We start from the raw sequence: 21,970 nt of genomic DNA, 5'->3' as shown, positions 1-21,970 counted from the left end.
GTTCGTGTTATGTGGTGACGTGTCTATGTGCCTATCTTCATTGTATTGCCTTTGTGCGTTAGTTTAATCATTACGCTTTATGTTGTTGACAACTATTCAACTAATTATATTATGGAATCGCCCAAGATAAATAAAAAAACACTTCTGTCATTCTTCACTAAACAAAATAAAGACAAGTGATAAAAGTGAAGCATTTGCGAATTTTGGTAGGAAGCATTTGTATAGGTAGGACTTTAACTCCTGAGCCTTCAGATGATGAAAGTGTTTTGCCGGCAACAACTGTAAGTTCTAATCATTCATAATCTTTAGTAACACCTTGATTTACAGATAAAATTTTTTTCATATTTTGGACACAAAGGTGGGTATCTAGTTCCTTCAAAACAGTAACATCCATTTAGTATGGCTATCAAGCATTTTACTCTCATTTTAAGAAGACCCGAGAAGACTAGACGAACCACTACTGAACGTATGATGTATACAGGATTAATCAAACTCCTGATATCAACTCAATTTCTGTTAGATTTGGCATTCATGTATGACATATTAGCAAACAGAGTTGTTGATGCTTTCAGAAAGTCTTCAAAACAGGAAAACAACTATAGTCTGTACAAACAAAATCATACGAAGGGCAATTGCTGTTTTTCAAGTGCCTTAAAGAGAAACCTGGTACTAAATGCCTTGAGGCCAAAAGAGCTACAATTAATGGTAACTTTGATAGTGCCCCCTTAACAAGTAATAGTAAAATATCTACTATTAATGACCAGCAGTTATTATCAAGTGTAATTAACAACCTTGATAGAAGGCTTTTTACCACTAGAAGCAGTAACGAACCATCTACAGGGGCCGACAATAAAGAAAAAGAATAAAACTCACTCCTGAAAAATCCGTTAGATTTGATGAAAAAGAAATAGAACAGCTCTGTGCAAGATTTAAGCTGAATTCAAACAAGATTAAAAACAGCTTCAGAGATTATTTAGAAAACAGAGCGACCATTCCACAAGATCTAAACCCTCTAATCAACTGCGAGCTTAGATACATTCTATTTTATGCCTGTAGCTATTGTAGGGCATTCTAGGAAATCATATAAATTCAAATTTTCGTACAATGTGTCAAATGAATCTAGCGTTCCCACACTGGAAAATTTAACGATGCACCACTGAATAGGTGGATTAGAAGGGAAAAAAATATTAAAATTTCTTCATAACACTCATGACACAAACGATTCTTTTAGAAATCCAGATTATGTAAATTGTTGTAAAAAGGACAGAATAGAACACATTGTCATTTAAAACATTGATGATATATATTATTGTTGTTGTTGTTAACCTGCTTTTGTTATTTCAGGGTTCCAACTAAGCACAGATGTTCTGTCTATCCTGGTTCTGCGTTACATGAGAAAAGATGGCACGCTTCGATTTGGAGATTTTGTTTCAGCAATTCTGCATCTCAGTGTTGCTTTCAGTAAGTTTTTATTTTAAAACAATGTGTACTTAAAAAATTACATATTCTAAAGTGCATACAATCAGACATGCACATGGTTCCAGAAACATTCTAGTAGGCCATGTGTTATAATATTCTTTTATTTAATGTTAAAAATAAACCTGTTACAGACTCAAATACTAACTAAAATACGTTAAATGCAATTTTCATTGTGTGGTTAAGTGTTTAATAAATTGTTTATAAGATCAAAGGTCAATATTACAACATTTAAAAAGGTTTAAAACTTTATTTTAATTATCCATAGAATTTATCACAGATTAATATTTAAAAATAGATTTTCCTGTTTTAAAAATATGATGATTTCAATATTTTTCAAAAATTACAAATTGTTGTTTTGCCGAATTGTTCTTTAAATTTTGTTTTACTTTTATATTAAATGTAACCAAATACCTATTATTATACACAGAATTAGTTGGTTTGTAGAAATCTACTACTGTAGGCAAGTAACAAGATGCCCCCTGGCTTAACACCTGGCATAGATGTGGATTGTAGCGTTATTACCCGATTTTGCGTAAAGATATTTTTTTAATCTATTATAACACTAGGGAGCAACATTGAATTGGTATGCCATAATTTCCTCCAAATGGTAAATAATAAAACATGACATATTAAACTAATTATAATAAATATCCAGATTATTAATTAAACCATTTATAAGCATATAACTTAATTTGACATAAAGCAAACCAAAACACAGCAAGTAGTAGTAATGGTGGCAGTAGTTATTTTTGTTTATGGTATGACTGTTCATTGTCAATCCTTAATAGACGTCCCTTTGTTATGATGCCGAGGTTGATTTTCTCATGCTCATGTTTCCTTAGTAATGGCTGCTATGTGATAGACTGGTACTAAAGTGAGAGAGAAGTGATTAGAAGAGTGTGTATTGTGATAAGAAGCACAGAAAAAAATCGTTCTATGCAAGAGAAAGCAAAGAGAAATGCGCAGGCTGCAAAGTATTGTTACATGTCTGATAAAACTGTAAAAAGGGTTTGAAAAGAACCAAAGAACACACCAAATGAAAAGTTGTAGCCCTGGAAAAAAGAAAATGACCTGATAATAGCAATGCAGTTGTAGATGACAGAAAGAAGGGTTATTTTAGACATGATAAGGGATTATTACATAAATACAATGGTTGTTCTAACTTGTACAAAATGTTATTAAATGGCTTCTTTACTGTTTATGACTAATACATTTTCACTGACAAAAAGTAATATTTAAACATAACGTATAGTTTAGTTTTGAAATTTAATTTTCTATTCGATTGATAAATAAGTTATTTGTAGTTAAAACCATTTTTAAAGTATTAGAGGACATTAGCTATTTATGTTTAAAAAAACCCACATCATTACAATAAAAACTGTAATTGCTATATGTCTGGATTCACAATTAACCTTCGCTACATTAGTGTATACAACCAGTTAGTCTATAGAGAGGCGTTAAGCGCCTTCGATTTACCGGTATGGTAGGAGGCCAGGGATTGTCTTGTGACTCGCCTACAGTATATATCTTCAACAGAGACAGACTGATAGTAGACTAATAAAAATAAGACTATATTTACATCTGTACGACATCCTTGTTTATTGACCTGATAAACTATATGTTGAAGTTTTATAGAGTAATTGATAAAAATTCGTGCCCTACAATTAAGGTATCAAGCAAAACTGGAAGATAAAAGTTTGGGAGATTTAGCATGATATAAATTAGCTGTCGTAAATATAATGTAAGTGGTATGTTTTGAAAGTTTGACTATTGATTCATATTATGTTCTTTAGAAGCGTTATGAGTCATAAGTCATATGTTTGCTTATATGCTGTTTCCTTTGGTAGAATCAGCTTTGCCAGAGCTCGCCTTAAAAGAATGGCATCAACAACTATCTTCTCACCTAAGCTTAGTTGTAGATAGTCAAAAAGATGACTCACAGCAGAAAAAAGAACTTAGCAAATTAGAAGAGCTTTTAGCATTATTGAGACTCGAGGTAGAAACAGTAGAGAGGTTATCACTCGCTCATAGGACATTTTCTCAGAATGGTGACTAATCTTTCAGATAATAAGAAGAAAGATAAAGAAGGCCTGAAAACTTGTGTGAGTCGAAATGAAAACGTTGTACAAAGCTTTACTAAGCCTATACCTGCTGCTACAGGTTTAGATGGGTTTAAAGTTGATCCCAAGCCTAAGCCTAGTTGTATATTTTGTGAGGGTTCTCATTTTAGTTCAGGCTATTTGAAAGCCAGAAATATGAGTTTGTCTTACCGGCTTGTAAACACTGGATGTCAACGAACCTTTATAAAAAAATCTGTTGCCAATTAAAAAAATACTCCTTTAGAAACAGTGACTATAACTCATTTGCTCTTTGGAGGAGGGGCGACTTCGACAGAAGAGCAAGATTGTTATTTGATAAGATTAAGAAATACAAATGGCAAGTTTTCATGTAACTTCCAGGCCTTGGACCAAGAAACCTGCAATTCTCTTCCTGCTGTGAAAGAAGGGCCATGAACCAAAGAACTTGAAGAAATAGGAATAAAATTAAATTATTTTAAAGAAGATCCTATTAACATCTTAACAGGTGCTGACATAGCCAGCAAACTGTTTACAAGACAGAAGAGGAATCTAAAATAAATAAATAAATAAAAATGCCTTTTATTCAGCGAGCGTATTTAAATTATACATCATTGTTTTGAAAATCTACTCTTTCTTATCAAATCAAGATCTAGTTAAAATAAACTAACAATAAAAACACACGTTAAAGCAATATATGGATTAGTCTAATCCTATCAAGAAAAGGTTCCTAATAATTTCCTTAGCTTAGTTTTAAAACTAGCACAAGATACAACATTCCTGGTGTGTTCAGGAAGAGCATTAAACAAATGGAGCTGAAATAGGAGAAGCCCCTCCTCCCAACTTCCAGCCTCACCTTAGGGAAGTGAAACTTTCCTAGCGGGTGCTCCATTCAGATACCTCCCCATGGTACAAGAGACTCTCGACTAGGTACTGTGGCTCTCCAATCATGAGTGCATTGTGAATCATGCAGCACGCCAGCAATTTACATACTACTTCCATAAGGAGCATTTGAGCAGCATCATGAAAAGGAGAAACATGAGCATGAATCCGGAGGTTGAAAATGAACCTAATTACAGAATTCTATAATCTATGGATTCTATCAATGTCACCTCCTGATATGCTGTTCACATAGGCAGGATAGCAGTAGCTAAATACTGACAAAACCAATGACTACATGAGCTGCAGCTTAGCAGATTCCAGGAGCAGTGTTCTGAATGTGCAGGCCTCTTAGTCTACCAAGAGAACACTGGGAGGTGTGTAAAACGTGGTCAGTGAAAATGAGACTGTCGTCAAACAAAACACAGAGAGTCTTAACCCTGTCACATACAGTCAAACCCCTGCCATTCAGCACGACATATATGCTCTTTTTTTGTTCTTTTGGATAAATACCACTTTGTAATGTTTTATTTACTAGATCTGTAATGGCCCCCATTGCATATATACTCACAGTTTTAATCATCTGTATGGACTGTCAATCACTGCTCTTTATCTAATTTATGGCTCGTTTCACATCTTCTGTCACAGCAATAAAAGTGAAACTCTCAGCTGTCTCATTTTTCTTGTGTATCTGAAAGAATCTCAATGTAGCCATGTCAGTACCACTGATTGCTTCCATTTCATCAAAATAATTGTTAATATTGTCAATTTGTAATTCACAAGGCAGATTTGCACTAACCTCTTTGCCAACAATGTCACATTTTCTTAAACCGTTCCAGAATTTTTTAGGAGACTCAACATTAGTTAATTTTCTTGTGAAGTAGGTTTTCTTCTCATTTCGTATCACAATGTTTAATCTTTTTTCTAATTACTTTATAATGTACCCAGTCTGTGGTGTATTTGGTTCTCCAAAACTTATTTCAAAATGTATTATTCAGTTGAGTCAGTCTGATGATTTTTTGGTTCCTCTAGAGGGCCTTCTTTTCGGTAACCTTTTTGCAGACAACAGGTGCATGTTTATCGTAGATATTCTTAATGTTAGTGGTAATGAATCTCTCAATTTCATCGACAGTTTCAATTTATGTGGCCTCATTCCAGTTTATCTCTGACATCAGTACAACTACTTGACTTGTGTCAAAATTGGAGAAATCTCGATAACTTATAAGCTTTGAACTGGGGGGCTCTTTCTTACAAACGTCATAGCATTCAAGCTTGTAGTCAGTAATTTTGACACCTCTGTAATCAATAATACTGGGAGCATATAACACCGGTCCTCTTAACCTCGTCCGACTTGTCCACTATAATGTGGTCTAACAAAGTAGCTAAGGTAACTCTTGTTGGTTCATTAACAATCTAGACAGCACTAGATTCTTCAAGAGTACTTTGCATCTTGATCTGTATTCAACATAAGGTCTGTATTTGTATCTTCCAAGTATATTACTGAACTAGCTTCCATTGCTAAATCAACAAACAAAGCATGACAACATCCTCTAGATTAGTGTACCTAAAGCAGGGTAGTCTATATACCACACACAAACCAAGCCTGACTTCCTTCACTCTAAGTACAGTGGAAACAAATCCAATATCAGGATTAACATTTCCTGGCAGAGAATATTGCTGGTAAGTTAAACCTTCTTTCAGGTACAGCGCAACCACCCACCTATAGTTTCTACATCTGTTCATGTGACAATAGACAATAGACAATAGACAAATTCTTTATTTACAAATTCTTTGAGAATTGTAACTTGTCAAAATTTGTTACAGATCATATAAATACAATTGCGTAGTTTACAAACAATGAATTTTACAGGTAAATGTCCAGTTTGGTTGTTAGTTTTGCTCTCTGTTCAGGTATTCTTCTAACGAGTAGAATGGATTTTGCAGCAGCCACAGCTTCACCTCCTTCTTGAATTTTGCCGCACCATGTCCCTTCAGGTCTTCTGGCAGGTGGTTCCACAGTTTTAAACCCATGTAAGAGGGCTTCTCCTCAAATAGAGAAAGTCGATGCCCAGGAAGATGAAAATCTGTCGCTCGTCTTTGTGTTGTAATGATGTGTGTTACATCCTCTGGGAAAACCTCTCTCATGCACACAGGTTACTGCCTCCAGCACGTACAAGGATACAACCGTCAGAATTGAGAGGTTGATAAAAGCTGGTCGACAACTCTCTCTTGGCTGTAAGTCAGCAAGTGTTCTCACTGCTTTTTTCTGTGTTACCAGCACACGTTGGAGATTTCCTGCAGATGAATTACCCCAGACCAGGAGACCATAGCGAAGGTTCGATTCAAATAAAGCAAAGTAGGCTGTTTTTGCAGAGGGTACATCACTTATTGATTTTATTTCTTTTAACAACATACAGTCCCAGTACCTAATTTCCTGCACAGGTTGTCAATGTGCGTTGTCCATTTTGAGATCTTCATCTATTGTCACTCCCAAGTACTTTGCCTCTGATGCTGCTTGGACGTTAGGCAGGTGCACAGTTTGTTCCTTTTTTGGGCCCAATATGAGTTTGCTGGGTTTTAGGCTTCATTAAACTACCAGGTTTAATTAATATGGCAGTACTGTACCGCCATGTTCATTGCAGTGAATGACTCTATCTCCAGGTTTTCTGGGGTTCTATCGGCTAAAAGTAGAACGGTATCATCTGCATACATCAAAGTTGTAGCAAATTTCATCTAAGTACTTAGGTAAATCGTTCGTAAATAGAGTAAAGAGTACAGGACCCAGAACTGATCCTTGGGGACGCCCCTTAGAACTGGAAGTGGACTGGATCTGATGTGTGCAATTTTATTGTTTTGAGTATGCCGGATTTCAACTACCTGTTCTCTATTGGTTAGGTAACTCCTGAACACACTCAGCTTCAGTGCCCGTACTCCCCATGGTATTTAGTTTGGGTCAGCAGTTGTTCATGGTCAAGGGTGTCAAAGGCTTTGCTTAAATCTAAGAATATTGCTGTTGTTGTATTTTTAGCTTCTATTTGATCTATTACGTATTCAATAAAACTAATTAAAGCTGTCGATGTAGATTTATTTTTGGTGAAACCGTGTGCTGTTGATCAGTAAGCAGATTATTGTATGTCATGTAGTTTAGGAGACGATTAAGCACAATCTTTTCAATAACTTTAGAGAATGTTGAAATTTGCGAGATTGGGCGATAGTTTTGATGCTTCAGACTGATCGCCTTGTTTAAAAATGGGGATTACTTTAGATAGTTTTAGTTGATGTGGAAATCTACCAGATTGGAAGGACATGTTTATTAGAGTGGTTAAAGGGTAGGCTATTTCATGTTTACAAGCCTTCAACAACTTTGGTGAGATTTCGTCAATACCTGCAGAGACTTTAGCTGGCAGTGAGTTGATCGTTTTGATGACTTCTTCAATTGTTGTGTCATAGAGATAAAAAGAGCAAGTGTCAAGCTGCTGAATAGGACTAGGAGTTCTGTTCTTTAGAGGGTTGTTGTTTAAAATAGCAGAGTCAGCCATGGTCGTAAAAACAGTGTTGAAATGTTCAACAATTTGCTGAGGATCGTTGATAGTTTTATTGTCAATTTTAAGTTCTTTTCGTCCTACAGACGATTTCTTGGTTCTTCTTTCATTATTTATAATATTCCAAAGGGCTTTAGTAGTTTTATTTTCTGAACGTGCTATTCGGTCGACCGTTGACTGACGTCTGAGTTCTTTTTATCTTCAAGTCATAATTCTTTTTCTTAGTAGCAACTTCCTGCTTGTGTTCTAATGAGCCCATAAGAAGATAACGATCATTGGCACCTAAGAATTCTTGCCTCAAAGTATGCAGTTCAGGGGTCCCATAGTTTTTCTTTGCCTTTTGCATTGCTTATATTTTTTATAAGGACATGTTTGGTTCAGTGCTGATGTAACGATGTTAGAGAAATTTTTATAAGCGATTTCAGTGTCATTACAGTTTGATGACTCTTTCCCAGGTTTCATTAGACAATGCCAGTTTTTAAATTGTGGATATTGTCATCATTAAAATTTTCTCTTTTGTCCTTTAACATTACCAGTATCTTCTGTAAAAAACATTGAGCGTGCAAATTTGGGCTGTGTGGTCAGAAATCCCAGAATTTAAGATCTTAATTGACACGTCATCCCCTTTTTGATTAGTAACAGTCAATTGATGTTTGTGACTGTGGTGTTATTCTAGTTGGAGGAAGAGGGATTCTTGTCATGTTGTAGCTAAAAAGTGTCTCATCAAATAGCACTTGGTCTTGTTCGAGTTTAAGGCAGTCGATGTTTAATGTCACTATTAAAACAATTGGGCTCTTCCAGGTTGGCACCGTGTCTAACACTGAAGCAATCACACCCATGCTCTCAGTTAGTGAGCTCTGAGGAGGACGGTAGATGCCATTATATAGACATATTTGGTTTAAAGTTTTCACTCGCACCATGGCTATCTCGCACACAAGTTCAATACTGAAATTCTGCACTTGTACCATTTCCACCTGATCGCTTAGAGATGCTCTACAATAAATTGCAACACCTCCCTTCAAATGATTTTTGTCGACTATATTCTGCTATCAAACAGAAATCTTCAAGTCGAGTGTTACTGATTGTGATCTTGAGTCAGTCCATGTTCTGTTAGTACAATTAAGTGTGGGCTTCACTATTTGGAGAAAATGGTTTTTAAAACGGTCAATTTTATTACTATTTCTATCTACATTCTGATGAAGGGACTGTTAAATGATGTATACGGTCTTTTTGAGAAGGGATTTCAATCAAAGGACTGGTTATGATTTTAATTTGCTGTTTGTCATGTTGCCTGTGGCATAAAAAATTGTGTGGTTGGTGGACTTCAGCCTGCACAGGAGATCGAGGATGAAAGATAGGCAGTGAGTTATTTTTCTCTGTCAAGCAGTTGTAATGCTTGATCATGTGGTCCTTGAAAAACACAATGTTTTTGGCAAAAAACTCCTTCACATGTCTCATCCTTGGCTCGTGGCTTTGAGTTAAGAGGCAGGCTTTTAGTCAGTTTGAAGACAGTATCCGAGCAAACCACTGACGTATGCTCTGTTTGCTCTGTTAGCTTGGAGTTAGATATCTGTGTTGCAGGAGCTACAACTTGATTTTTGATTACTTGACCTATTTTTAGCCATTTGTAGGGATACACTAAAATGGGTCTTTGTTTTTCTTTTATTTCTGCTAGAGTGTATGCGTGCCTGTGGCCAGTCTTGAATTTTGTTGGCATAACTCTGAAACTGGTTCTGTAGTGCTTTCACTGAGTTTTCCGTTTGCTCTTGGCGGCTTTTTCAGGCTTATCATATCCTGAATAAGAGTAAGGTTGTTTGATTTTCCAGAATTTTTGTACCAGTAACTCTGTGATTGTATGTTTTTCTGTTTGAGTTTCCGAGGTTTTTTAATAAATTTTGATTTCCTTATCTGAGTCAGGATTCTCGTTGATGAGACCGTTTAAGATTTTTTAAGGTTGTATGTAATTGTTTTATTTCTTTCTCATAGTTTAAAATTGCCAATTCTTTTTCCCTATCCTTGTTCTTCGAATGCTTGTATAAGATTGGTGTGTGATTCTTTTTCTCTACAAAATTGAAGTTCAGCTTCCTGTAAAGATTCAGCTAACCTGGAATTTCTGTTTTCTAGGGTTTGAATCTGACTTTCAAGTTCTTCAATGTTGGCCTCATATTTTATTTTCTCAAGCTCAAAAGTGACCCTCATGTGCTGAGTTAGTTGAGAATTCTTCTGTGTCATATCATACAATTCTCTTTTAAGATTTCTATTTTCAGCTAACAAAGCATTTCCAGCTTCAGCAGCTAGTGTGAGGGATGTTTCCAAGTCGTCAGGATCTTGAAGATTTTTAATCTTATCATGAACTTCCTCTATCTCATTATGAAGTTCAATTTGACTAGTCAATGGCAGAGATTCGACTTTGGAGGTGTTTGTTGAAGAGTCTTTTTTTACAGGTGACGCATTTCCAGTGATTTATTTCAGTACAAGTTATTTTTTTCAGAGCTTTTTCGCTGATACTTTGGCAGCCAGCATGGTACCATAGCTGACATGGACCATTGCATTTTAACCCAGAGTATCTCACACCAACTGAACATGTGCCACAGGGGATATTTTGTGGGCATTCTGAAATGTCAAAAAGAAAAATGAAAAGGTTAAGGTGTCAAACTAAATCAATTCTTTAAAGTGTGGCTACTTCTTTATGTCGAGAACTTAAAATTCAGATGTATGGATAAATCAGTTTTTTTAAAGTTTGGCTGTTTCTTTATGTCAAAAATCTTAAAATTCAGATGTGGATAAAATCAGTTTTTTAAAAGTTTGGCTGATTCTTTATGTCAAAAATCTTAAAATTCAGATGTGGATAAATCAGTTTTTAAAAGTTTGGCTGTTTCTTTATGTCAAAAATCTTGAGGTTCAATTGTGAGGATAAATCAGTTTTTAAAAGGTTGGCTGTTTCTTTATGTCAACGAAGTCCAGGTCTAAAAATATACAATATAATTTAGGTTGATTTGAGGTAGTCAACAACCATGTCGAAATGTAACATACTGTGAGCCAGTAAATTACTTAGTGTAGTTTGTCAGTACAGCTGCGTCTGAGGTCAGAGGTTGCAGTGTCAGCAGGTGGCGGGCAATGCTCCCGTCTGTGTGGCACACTTGCACTGTCTGTCTGGCTGCCAGCCGTATTATTCAATTGGAATGTAATGTAACTGTCAGGTGTTGACGTCATATGAGTGATGTCATATGGTTGACTAAATAAAGGTTATGTGCTTATACTCTATATTTCAGTTATGCTTGAAGTTAGTTTAGCTTAGTTGTAAATATAACTTTATTTTTGTAAAAAGATCTTTTCATAAGCTGTGATATCTAGATGTGATGTGGCTGTAAATATATCAGCCAGCTCGTTGTCCAGGTGTTTTGTGGCATCACTATCCAGAACAGCTGTGTGAGTGTCAGTAAAATGAAAAATTATCTTGAGTCTTGAATCAGGATGTGTCAAAATCATATGTAAAATGACCTTACAGTACTCCAGGTAAGGTGTTGATAACAGGCAATTTGTTGATTTTACCTAAAACCTTCACTATTTTACCTATTTCCTGGGACCACTTTCACTATCAGTATTGGCAGGTAGCCATTTTGTTTTGTTTTGGACCACACGGTCAAGTCGAATCAAGGTGTACCCTGGTATTATATAGTTGTCTGAGGGTGAATCCGGATGAAGCCAGGTCTCCGTCACCCCAAAGATGTCAAATCCAAAGTCAGCCACTTTGCCAACCACATATTTCATTATGGTTGTTAAACACATTTCATGAAAACCAAAAAGTTTTACACAAAGTATGTTAAACACAAAATTTTGTGCCACATACGTGAAGTATATCCCCAGTTCACAGAGCTTAAAATGCCACTACGGCTAAAGAGCCATCAGCTACTGCAGGGAGGATTGAAACCATTGTTCAGTTTGGGATTTATAAACTGGGAGCAGTATTATTATGCATATTCACAGGGTTATTATTGAATAAAAGTGCTCAAACCAACAGCATACTTGAACTCCGCTGTTTCTAGCTGTCTTTGATCACTAAATTTTCCAACTTTTTATTATTGTAACTTCAAAAATTGGATTTAACCCTAGAACATGGCAATCAAAATTATAATGTTGATCTGATAAGCACATGTTTTGACAGTTCATATAATACATAAATCAACATTACCACCATCATGTTTGCAATGGTATATATACCATTGCAAACAGAAAAAATTTCTAGTGATGTCAATGGTGAACTTTGTTTCACTGTTTTGGCAACAATGATGTCATAAACCTTGTCAGAAAGATCATCTTCATTTAGCCATTTTAAAAATTATTGATATGTTATTGGTATGGTTTATTATGTTGTTTAATAGCTTGTTATAGCTTTGTTTTAGGCTATACTATGCTAACTTTTGGAAAATAATTGTACCCATAGTAACAAATTTAGCCTTTCGTATACCATTTGTGGTTTTTACAATATATATAATGTTTTTTTTTAAAGAGAACCTGGATACCATTATATATTTACTAAACTATATAAAATAAAGAATAAATTGGAAATCTCAGATTCTAATATTTATAATATTATCACACTTATTAGGGGCAGCCCAACCACTTAAAAAACCTTTTGTGTAGTCTTTTATTTTATGGATTATTTTTAATGTTTTTATACCATAATTATCTCCAACATTTTCCTGAAAAAAATAATGTTTTACACAATATAGATGTATAGTAAAAATATATCTTTTACAAAATGTTTAAAGTTCAGGTACAAAACACACAAAAATGGCTTGCCAACTGAGTACAAAATTACTGCCTGTTTTAGGGTTAATATAGCATTTATATTATGTTTTCCAGATGTATTTGAGTCAAAAGATCCACTTCAGAATGGTAGCATAAAACTCACACTGGCGGAGGTAAGTTTCTTTCTTAGTATAAGGTATAAACTAAGGTAAAAATTCTTATAAATAAACATTGTCAATAAAATTTTTCTTTTGATTTAAAATTAGTGATTAATTATTAGAAATTTACTAATACTTTTATGGTTAACAAATTTCTAATAATATTATTTAATGTGAAAGTAACTTTGTTTGTTTGTTTTGCTTTCACTTGTAGACTATTCAACCAATTGTAATGAAATGTTTATAATAGACATTCTTAGGATCCTTAGTATGAATATGGGCCTATTCTTATTTAGAAAGCTCTTCAGCCTACTAAACACACCACTGGTCTGTAAAGTAGCAAACAATCCCAACTTGGCCTCAAAGTATTAATTGAAAACCCCTAATTATTAATTCAGCTGTTCAGTGTAAACACTGATTTATGGCAGCACAACCATATCTTTAGTTAATAAAACACTATTTCTATTGTTTTACATTTATATTGCTAAAGTATAGAATAAGCTTGATTGTAACAACACATCTTATTACAACATTTTCTGTAACTGTTGTTGATATGTAAGATCCATATAACAAAAATTAAAACTTTTAGTAAAAATATAATTTTAACTGTACTTTTTACCAAATAATAAGTATTAGATATAAAAGACAAAGTTAGTATCTAGCTTTTACTAAAAATTTAAAGACTCTTATAAAACCCACCCTAGTTTATTTACAGAAGTAATTTTCTCAGACCTGTGTATGTATATATAATGTACATATATTTTATTGGGAAACGAGGCAAAATAAACCATGGAACAAAAATACTAAGACTAGACTAAATTTAAATGGCCATTAATATACATTTTTTGACCTACTTTCTTTGATTGTGGTATCGGAAATATAATTCACTCGAACCAGAAGTGCTTATACACACGAAAAGCCTAAGAAAATGCACGCAAAGCCACGGGTAACTGTTGGTAAGATTATAATTAATAAAGAATGCTCTCTGTATATATGTACAGATTTCCGTGCCCCTGAACTGTTGAAAATAACTAAGACCTATAAATATTGTTAACAATGTTTCTGGTTCGTGAAACTAAATTGGCCTTTGACATTACTTAACAAAGGGTAACTTACTTGTAATACACATGCTCCTACAGTCATGCGCTATTGGCAGATTTGGGTATTAGTGTTAGCAAAATTTGACAAACCATTCTAAATGCTCTTTTTTATTCGCACATTTAAATACTAGTTGATTAATACAATAAACTATCTTTTTTTTATGTGATCCAGCTGACACCACGTTATAAAGTAAAGTAATAAGGGCTACACAAATATTAGTATACTTCATTAAATAAAGTCTGGTCCTGGTAAAGACAGAAAATATAGAAAAAAATGTTGATCACTCTATGAGGAAATGTAGAAATTAAAAATGGTTGTATTAAGTAATTGTACCAAGATTTAAGGAACATGGCTGATGATAACAGTATAAGTTTTTAGTAATGTGTAAATGATTAAAGGGAATGACATTTAAAAAATAAAATATGGCTTTATATAAGTCATTGATTGAATAAAGTATAATTTAGGAATATTAATTTGGTTTAATTCAATTAGACTTATAGAAATTATATCTCTTTTTACAACTTCCCTTACAGGAAAGTTTTTTTAAGGATTTGTAAATGCTTTACCGTATCCCAAAAACGAGGGATTTTATGAACTGACCAAGTTACGATAACAAGCAGAAGAGTCTTTGCTTTGCCACGGTTAAAAGTGGTTTGCCTTGTACCTGTCATTCAACGTTAAGGTAATGGTCATTAAGACTCTTATACTACCACACTTTGACTACTGTGACGTGGTGAGTGATATGACCGTTGAGCAATTGGACAGACTCCAGTGTGCTCAGAACTACAAAATATTTTCAGCAGTTGTCACTCATAAAACTTTATCAACTATATAAATTCCACATTCTTTCCATTCTACATTTAATTATCCAAACCAAATATCCTGTTTATCTGTCCAATCATTTCAATTTTATCTCCGATATTAGTGAACAACCTACAAGAAGGGAAACATTACAACATTACTATCAATTTCAATTCATCGATCAACAATTTTTAATAGGTCCTTTTTTTGTTCAGAGTTGTCTCCTTTAGAACGCTCTCCCCGATGATATTAGATGTATTGAGGGCCGTGCACGCTTCAGAGCGAGGCTTAAGGGCTTGGTGCTGCTTGTTGCGGTCATGTGGTCAATCAGTGTGTTAGTGATTGAATTACCACTAATTCTCACATTACTAGGTTCAATTCAACTAGTAGGAGTGTTATGGGATGTATTTCAGCACTTTTTGATAAACTAAATTATTTTGAGTTTAATTTGGCCGTTTTTAATGATAAAGGTTAAATAGTTTTGTTTTCAATACTCTGGCCAGTAAAATGTTTTCTTCATGAAATAAATAACCAAGATGAAAGGCAATGGACGAAGCTCTGAGCTGTAACATTGGGGATGAGTATACTTTTGTAAACATGTATTTATTTTACAATACAAACTCAGATCTCTCACTGAAGTTGATAACAAAATTGATTAATGATGCGCCATGTCTCATCAGTGGGTATTTCATAGGTCTGGCCATCGGATCACGCAAGTACAGGGTTCCAGTGAGACTACTGTTCTATCTTTTCTGTGATCATGATATTTTATATTTAATATTTCCCCTTAAGAGTAAAGTACTGGGTTGAGAGTTACAAATTTAGAATTGTACCAATCTAAGAATTTATTTACTTCTCGATATAATTAACTGACATTGTTCAAATTATATTACTCATAAAATAGTTATTATGTAAAATGTGTGGAATTATTCAATTTTGAGTATTGAATTTGAATTGACAATCAAATAGAGAAAAATTATAAAAAACAAAATATAAATTTGGATTCTAAAAAGAATTATATAAACTCAAATTACTAACATAAAAATAACATACATAATTTAGACGTCTATAAATGGTTACCTAGATATATGTACAATTTGATAAATTTGTCTCAAGTGATCCCAATCAAAAACTGATCTGATTGAATTAAATATAGCCAAGTTCATACATTTTTCAATTCATTTAAGAGATTCAGTATATGGCTGATTATAATATAATTAATGACAGAGGTTATTTTAGAACATTTTAAAAAAATGGTTTAAAATAGTGAGTTTTAAATTAATGCATTTTTATCTAGTTAGTACCAATAATAATGAATATGTAGCCTATAGCCTTTATTTGGTGATAGGGCATTGATATTATTCTTATTAGTTTCCTCTTAAACCTGTAGTTCTTTTTAATTTTTTATTAATTGTAATGAAATACCCAATAGTCTTCTATCAATCAACTTATGTAAAGGCTCACATTGTCCATCAGTTCTTACTGTTATTATATAGTATCATCCCCAATGTAGTTATATTTCTAATAAAGATACATTTTGCAGTGGCTGAAGTCTTCATTGATGTGCTGACGTCAAGTTCAAGGATCGGAAAGAAGCTCTCTTCCTTGGTTTTCAACTTCTCTGTTGAATCTTTATAGTTTTCCAAGAAGTGTAATGGATGTATAATTGAGCCCTTTAATATTTCAATGTGTGTATCATAAATGACTATATTGAAAGTCAGTGTAAGGGTGGATGTTTCACTACTTCATTACAATAACAATATATTAAATGAAAGATGCAAAGCTCTCAATTGCTAAGCTTACAATCATGAATTATTTTGGAAAAATAGAACATATTTTATTAATACAGTACATGTATATTTCTAGATATAAATTATTGAATTTTCCAAAATTACGTGTTTGTAAGTTTATTTTGTTTTAATAGAGTAATAAACAAAGACATATCTTTAAAAATGAATGATCTTTGTTACTTTATTTTGATAATATACATTAATAACACTATTGTAAATATCTATAAGTTGAGAATCCTGTTTCCTCTATCTTAGTATACATTATAACTGATAATGTATTCATTTCTTTCCAGTCTGAAAAATATGACAAAACATTGTAAATATGATGTACTTTATTACTGTAATTTTTGTGTGAATATTTCTATACATTGTTACTATTGTCTTATTTTGTATAAATAACACTGATACTTATTTGTTGATATAAGATTATGTAATAAAGAATTCTGTATGTGACAAATAATTTCTAGGCCTATTATTCCTAAATGTGTAATATTCCTATTTGATGCAATTAAATTTATAAAATTCTAATTATAATAGCATTCCAACTCACTTATTAATAAATATTATTGGACTATATATCTCAACAATTTGTTGTAGGATTCTTTATATATTTTGTTATAATAATTTTTATATGAAAAACACACAAACTTACTTTTGAATCAGTGAATATATATCCTATATTAACCAAAACAAAAAGAATTAAAATTTTTAAAAACTATAACTTTTTCATATTTACTAAATACATTATAGTTCGTTTAAATCTGCTTCTTATGAATGTATTTAGTAAATTTATTGCCATCGAAATGATATTTTGTTGTAACTATGTAGTTAGTGTAAATTGTCAATAGTCACTAACGCTTTGGTTACTAAACATGTAAAGATATCTTATATAAACTCTGCTATTGAACAGTTTATATGTAAATTGGGGTTTAGATATGATCTGAACATTTATTGCAAGGTTCAAAGTTATAATAATTTACTATTTACAATGCTGCGTTGTTGATAAAAATGTCCATTCAAATGAACTCAAGTTTGTTTTTTTGATGAGCGTATTTACTTTGGTCAACTCCTTAGTATGTTTTTGTAAATTAAAAAAAAAATAGTTAATGGTTACACACATGATATATTTAAAAACCATAGTTCTGGTGGCATGTTAACACTTTGAGTGCTGGCCCTAAATAACATGTAACTCTGTAGAATGCTGGGCGTTTTTGGTGGTTTTCAAAAATTTATTAAAACAAAAGTATTTAAGGTATTAGAAAAATACTTACATGCCTTAATTCAGCTTACTTTCGTCTTTCTTTTAACGTGAGATTGTTGGTGTTATTTTAATAAACTACACATAAAAAATGTTTTTGAAAAACATATATTTTTTGAAAAAGAAATTATTTTTTGAGACAGTTTTTTTATCTAACAAACTAAACTAAGCTTATATACAATTATTTACAATGACCCATTTACAAATATAAACTATCCTTTGAATAATACAAATAATTTTTTTTATATTTAGTAGTTTTTTGACAAAAGAACTATGCCGACATATTGAAGCGTCGGCATTACTTTCGCCGTCAGTACCGTTTTCAGCATCTGTAACATAATAATATACTATGTAAAATATGAATATATTTTCATTTTATTCATATGAATAGAATATTAGTTGAATAAAGTTAATTTATTAGAATACGAATTATAGTTTGATTCACGAAAACAATAACATAACCAAACTTTTAGACTGATGTTTATGTGATAAATAGACTTATTCTTACCTGAAATATGTGTCTCATCTTCTTCCATAAAATCAGGATCAATGTCAGAATCGTCAAAAATACTATCAACAATAAAACTATCCTCATCTAACACATCACTGATCGCAACGTCGTTCAAGCTGCGAGAAGCCATGATTGCGCCATCGACTGCCGGCTGCAACGAACGTCACGTCAGCGTCACGTAAACAATGCGACCGAAGTTGCTTTGTCATCAAGCTCATGAAGCGGTGAATTGTGTTACTTAAAACCCAAATAACATTGTAGAGTAGGCAAAACCCGTTTAAATACGGACAATGTAATATAATACCAATTGAAATGACAACCACGTAAAACTACGGGATTAGCATTCTTCGGAAGTTTCACCGTTCCGTAAAATTACGGGATTAGCACTCTTAAGTGTTAAATGTTCAAAAATACAAAATAATTGAATCGGAAAAAGTAAGGGCTCTGTGATGTAATGGTAGCACATTCACCCATTAAGATATGTTACAGTGTCGTTAACAAAATTCTTTAGTCAGTCAGGTTCGTCATTCCATGAGAAGAACTCGTCCAGCGTGTAGAAAGCTTGTCTTGTAGCCAACTCTGAAGGGTCTTTTTCATGGCTATTGGATTGTGGTCCTTCAGATATTATTTCATATGTTGTGGTAGTTTGTTGAACAGTTTCAATCCGGCTATGATGGTTTTTTCAAATAAGACTGTTCTGTGGACTGGTAGTGAATAATCTTCTGCTTGCCTGGTTTAATGGTTGTGCAGGTGGCTTTGTTTCGGAGGGTCTTTTGTTAAGGAGTACAAGATGGTTTCCAGTATGTAAATTGAAGCTACTGTAAGTAGAGGTTCCAGTCTTTGTAAATGTTTCTGCAGCTCTCTCTAGGTCCTAATCCTGCCATTATTCTAACTGCAATGTTAATCAATCAGCTGATCAGGACTTATCCCAGGGATGCCAACTTAAAGCTATAAAAGTACCAAATTTACCCTACCAACTAGAGAGAAAACTGTTCACTATATATATATATATATATATATATATATATATATATATATACATATATATATAAAAGTACCAAATTTACCCTACCAACTAGAGAGAAAACTGTTCACTATATATATATATATATATATATATATATATATATATATATATATATATAATTTCAATAAAAATTGAATCACACCGGATCTCTCACTTGCCGGGTGAATGTGCTACCATTACACCACAGAGCGCTTACTTTTTCCGATTCAATTATTTTGTAATTGGCCATATATGTCACATATGCGTTTTTAATAAGCAAACTAACATATGATCGGAAGACCAAATACCTGTCAAACGGCTTTTATTTACATTAAATTGTATAAATGGCAATAGCCTTATTTAATTTCAATAAACATTGATATATATATATATATATATATATATATATATATATATCAGTGTAAATTCTGTGTAAAACAACATAACACATTAACCAAATAAATTGCTAATAATTACACTCTTTAACTAAAATTAACTTTAAAATACAACAGAAAATATTAATAATGAATCCGCTATGTTCTATCGATTTAACTTTGAACTGTGTTGCATAAAACATTAAATAGCGCATGTTTTGTTTCGTAACTGAATTAGTGATGTATGTCTAAGTCGCATACCAAGCAAACGGAACAATCTCATATCTAAACCTATAGTTTAATATGGTACGAGATCCTATAATTAGTTTTATGATAAAGTATAATTCATTATTTTAGTAGTTTTGCAAGAAATGCAAGTGTAAAGCATTTCACTTATAACGGTTATACATTTTTTTGCCATAATAAATAGAAAACTGTTCTTATATGAAATAAGATTTGTGGTGAAACCTACAATCAATAAAAATATTTTACTATCAAATTATTAAAATGTAGATCATATTTCACTTTGAAAAATTATTTCATTTACAATCAATATAAAAACAAGTTAACATATTAACTTAATTTGTTTATTATACTTTTTGAAAAATATCCTAAAAAGAAATATTACAAATTCTTTACTATTAACTTATTTACATTTAAACACATAAACCAACATTTAAAACTTTTATTTTTGTGAGGCCTTTTGATAGCAAGGCTATCGTCAGACCCTTTTGTTTTAAATATTGATTTATGTATTTAAATGTAAATAAGTTAACAAGCATACAATACAAGCTCCATCTTCAACATTTTTACTATTGTTTATAATCATCTGACAATAACAAAATTACCAGCACTTATTATAGAATCAATTGGAGAAGAGAATACCCCTGTCACTACAACCCTGAAGATTGATTGTGACTCATTTCTTCACTAATATAAAGGTTCATAAATCACTTTGATATGTTAACTGGGTATATTATATGAAGTTTTATGCGAGGATGAGTTTGATCAACCAAAAAATGAAGCCTAATAATGCTGTTAATCAACCAAAAATAAAACAGTTAACTTAAGCCTACAAGGATTAAATGAAAAAAATCCAATCAAGATTCAGTTGATCTGTTTTCTGTTCATTAAATTACAGTCTGTAGTAATTTGCATAATCCCGATCAGCTGTTGTCCAGGAATCTTGTACACAAGAAACTCGCGGCGATCTACAAACGTAATCTAAAAAATACTTACTGCAAGAAAAATATTATACTTTAAACTCCGACAATTCGTTAATAAGATTACCAACTTAGTTCCTTTAGTAACCCTATAGAAAGAAACCACACACAGTTAAATCTGGGGATCGGGGTGGCCAATCTAAAAAATCACTTCCACGACCAATCTAATGGCCATGAAGGTTGTCATTTAGTAATCGCTTGACAGGATTTGTGAAATGAGGAGCACCATCTTGTTGGAAGATTGCTTGATCAATTTCTGGAACCGCAAAATGAGGCAAGACTTGTTTATTTAAAACCTGTTCATACCTATTCCCAGTCATTATACTGTCTGAAATGTCGTAAAATAGCACCACATTACAACTGACAGCTGCCCAAACAGTAATTTCTTTTGATTTTAGTAGTCTGTTCAAGAATGTGTGGATTATCGGTGTTATTACAATTAATTATGCCTATTTACAGCACCATTGCAGTAGAAAGTGGACTCGTCTGAAAAACAAATTAGAGTATGTCAATTAGGATCTACTTTATGAAATTCAATGATACGAGAAAAAAATTCCACTTTCCTGTCCGCATCTTCAAGTAGATTATGGACTAGGTGACTTTAGAAAAATTTAATTTCGTTTTTCTTAATTATTCTCTGTACTGAAGACTTTGGAACACCACTTTCAAGTTCAACCTTCCTTAGTGATTTCGGTTTATCTGGAGAGCGGAGCATTAAAACACATACAAGTACTTCTCATTTCATCATTTGATCCTCTAGAGTACATTTTTACGACACTTTCAGTTTCTAACAAAAGATTTTTCCACTTTGTTATTGTTGGATTAGAGGGTGGTTCAATTCCTGGGTAGGCAACCTGAAATTTTCTAATTCTGTATGTTGCCAAAAGCAATAGCCCATGCACAACACTTCAATTTTTGATCAACATTAAAAGCCATTTCTCAAACTTCAATATCAGTAAAACTGTAATGGAGGAGGTTAGGTTATGTTTTTATAGCACAAGTAATATTCTTCAATCAAACA

General features: G+C 32.8%; 1 protein-coding gene across 1 annotated transcript in view; it reads left to right on the top strand.

The window, feature by feature from the left end:
* The window catches only part of LOC124374068 (calpain-C-like), a 164,173-nt gene extending 147,136 nt beyond the window's left edge, over nucleotides 1–17,037 (top strand). The window contains exons 20-22 of the mRNA XM_046832399.1: nucleotides 1,345–1,461; nucleotides 12,842–12,900; nucleotides 16,331–17,037. Of these exons, the coding sequence (XP_046688355.1) occupies nucleotides 1,345–1,461; nucleotides 12,842–12,900; nucleotides 16,331–16,357 (203 nt within the window). The 3' untranslated portion in view covers nucleotides 16,358–17,037. The remainder of the gene's footprint in view (nucleotides 1–1,344; nucleotides 1,462–12,841; nucleotides 12,901–16,330) is intronic.
* The last annotated feature ends 4,933 nt before the right edge of the window (nucleotides 17,038–21,970 follow it).

Source organism: Homalodisca vitripennis, chromosome 1 (assembly GCF_021130785.1).
Source record: "Homalodisca vitripennis isolate AUS2020 chromosome 1, UT_GWSS_2.1, whole genome shotgun sequence".
Taxonomy (NCBI): Eukaryota; Metazoa; Arthropoda; class Insecta; order Hemiptera; family Cicadellidae; genus Homalodisca; species Homalodisca vitripennis.
Note: the sequence above shows the minus strand (reverse complement) of the source record. Positions and strands in the feature narration are given on the sequence as shown.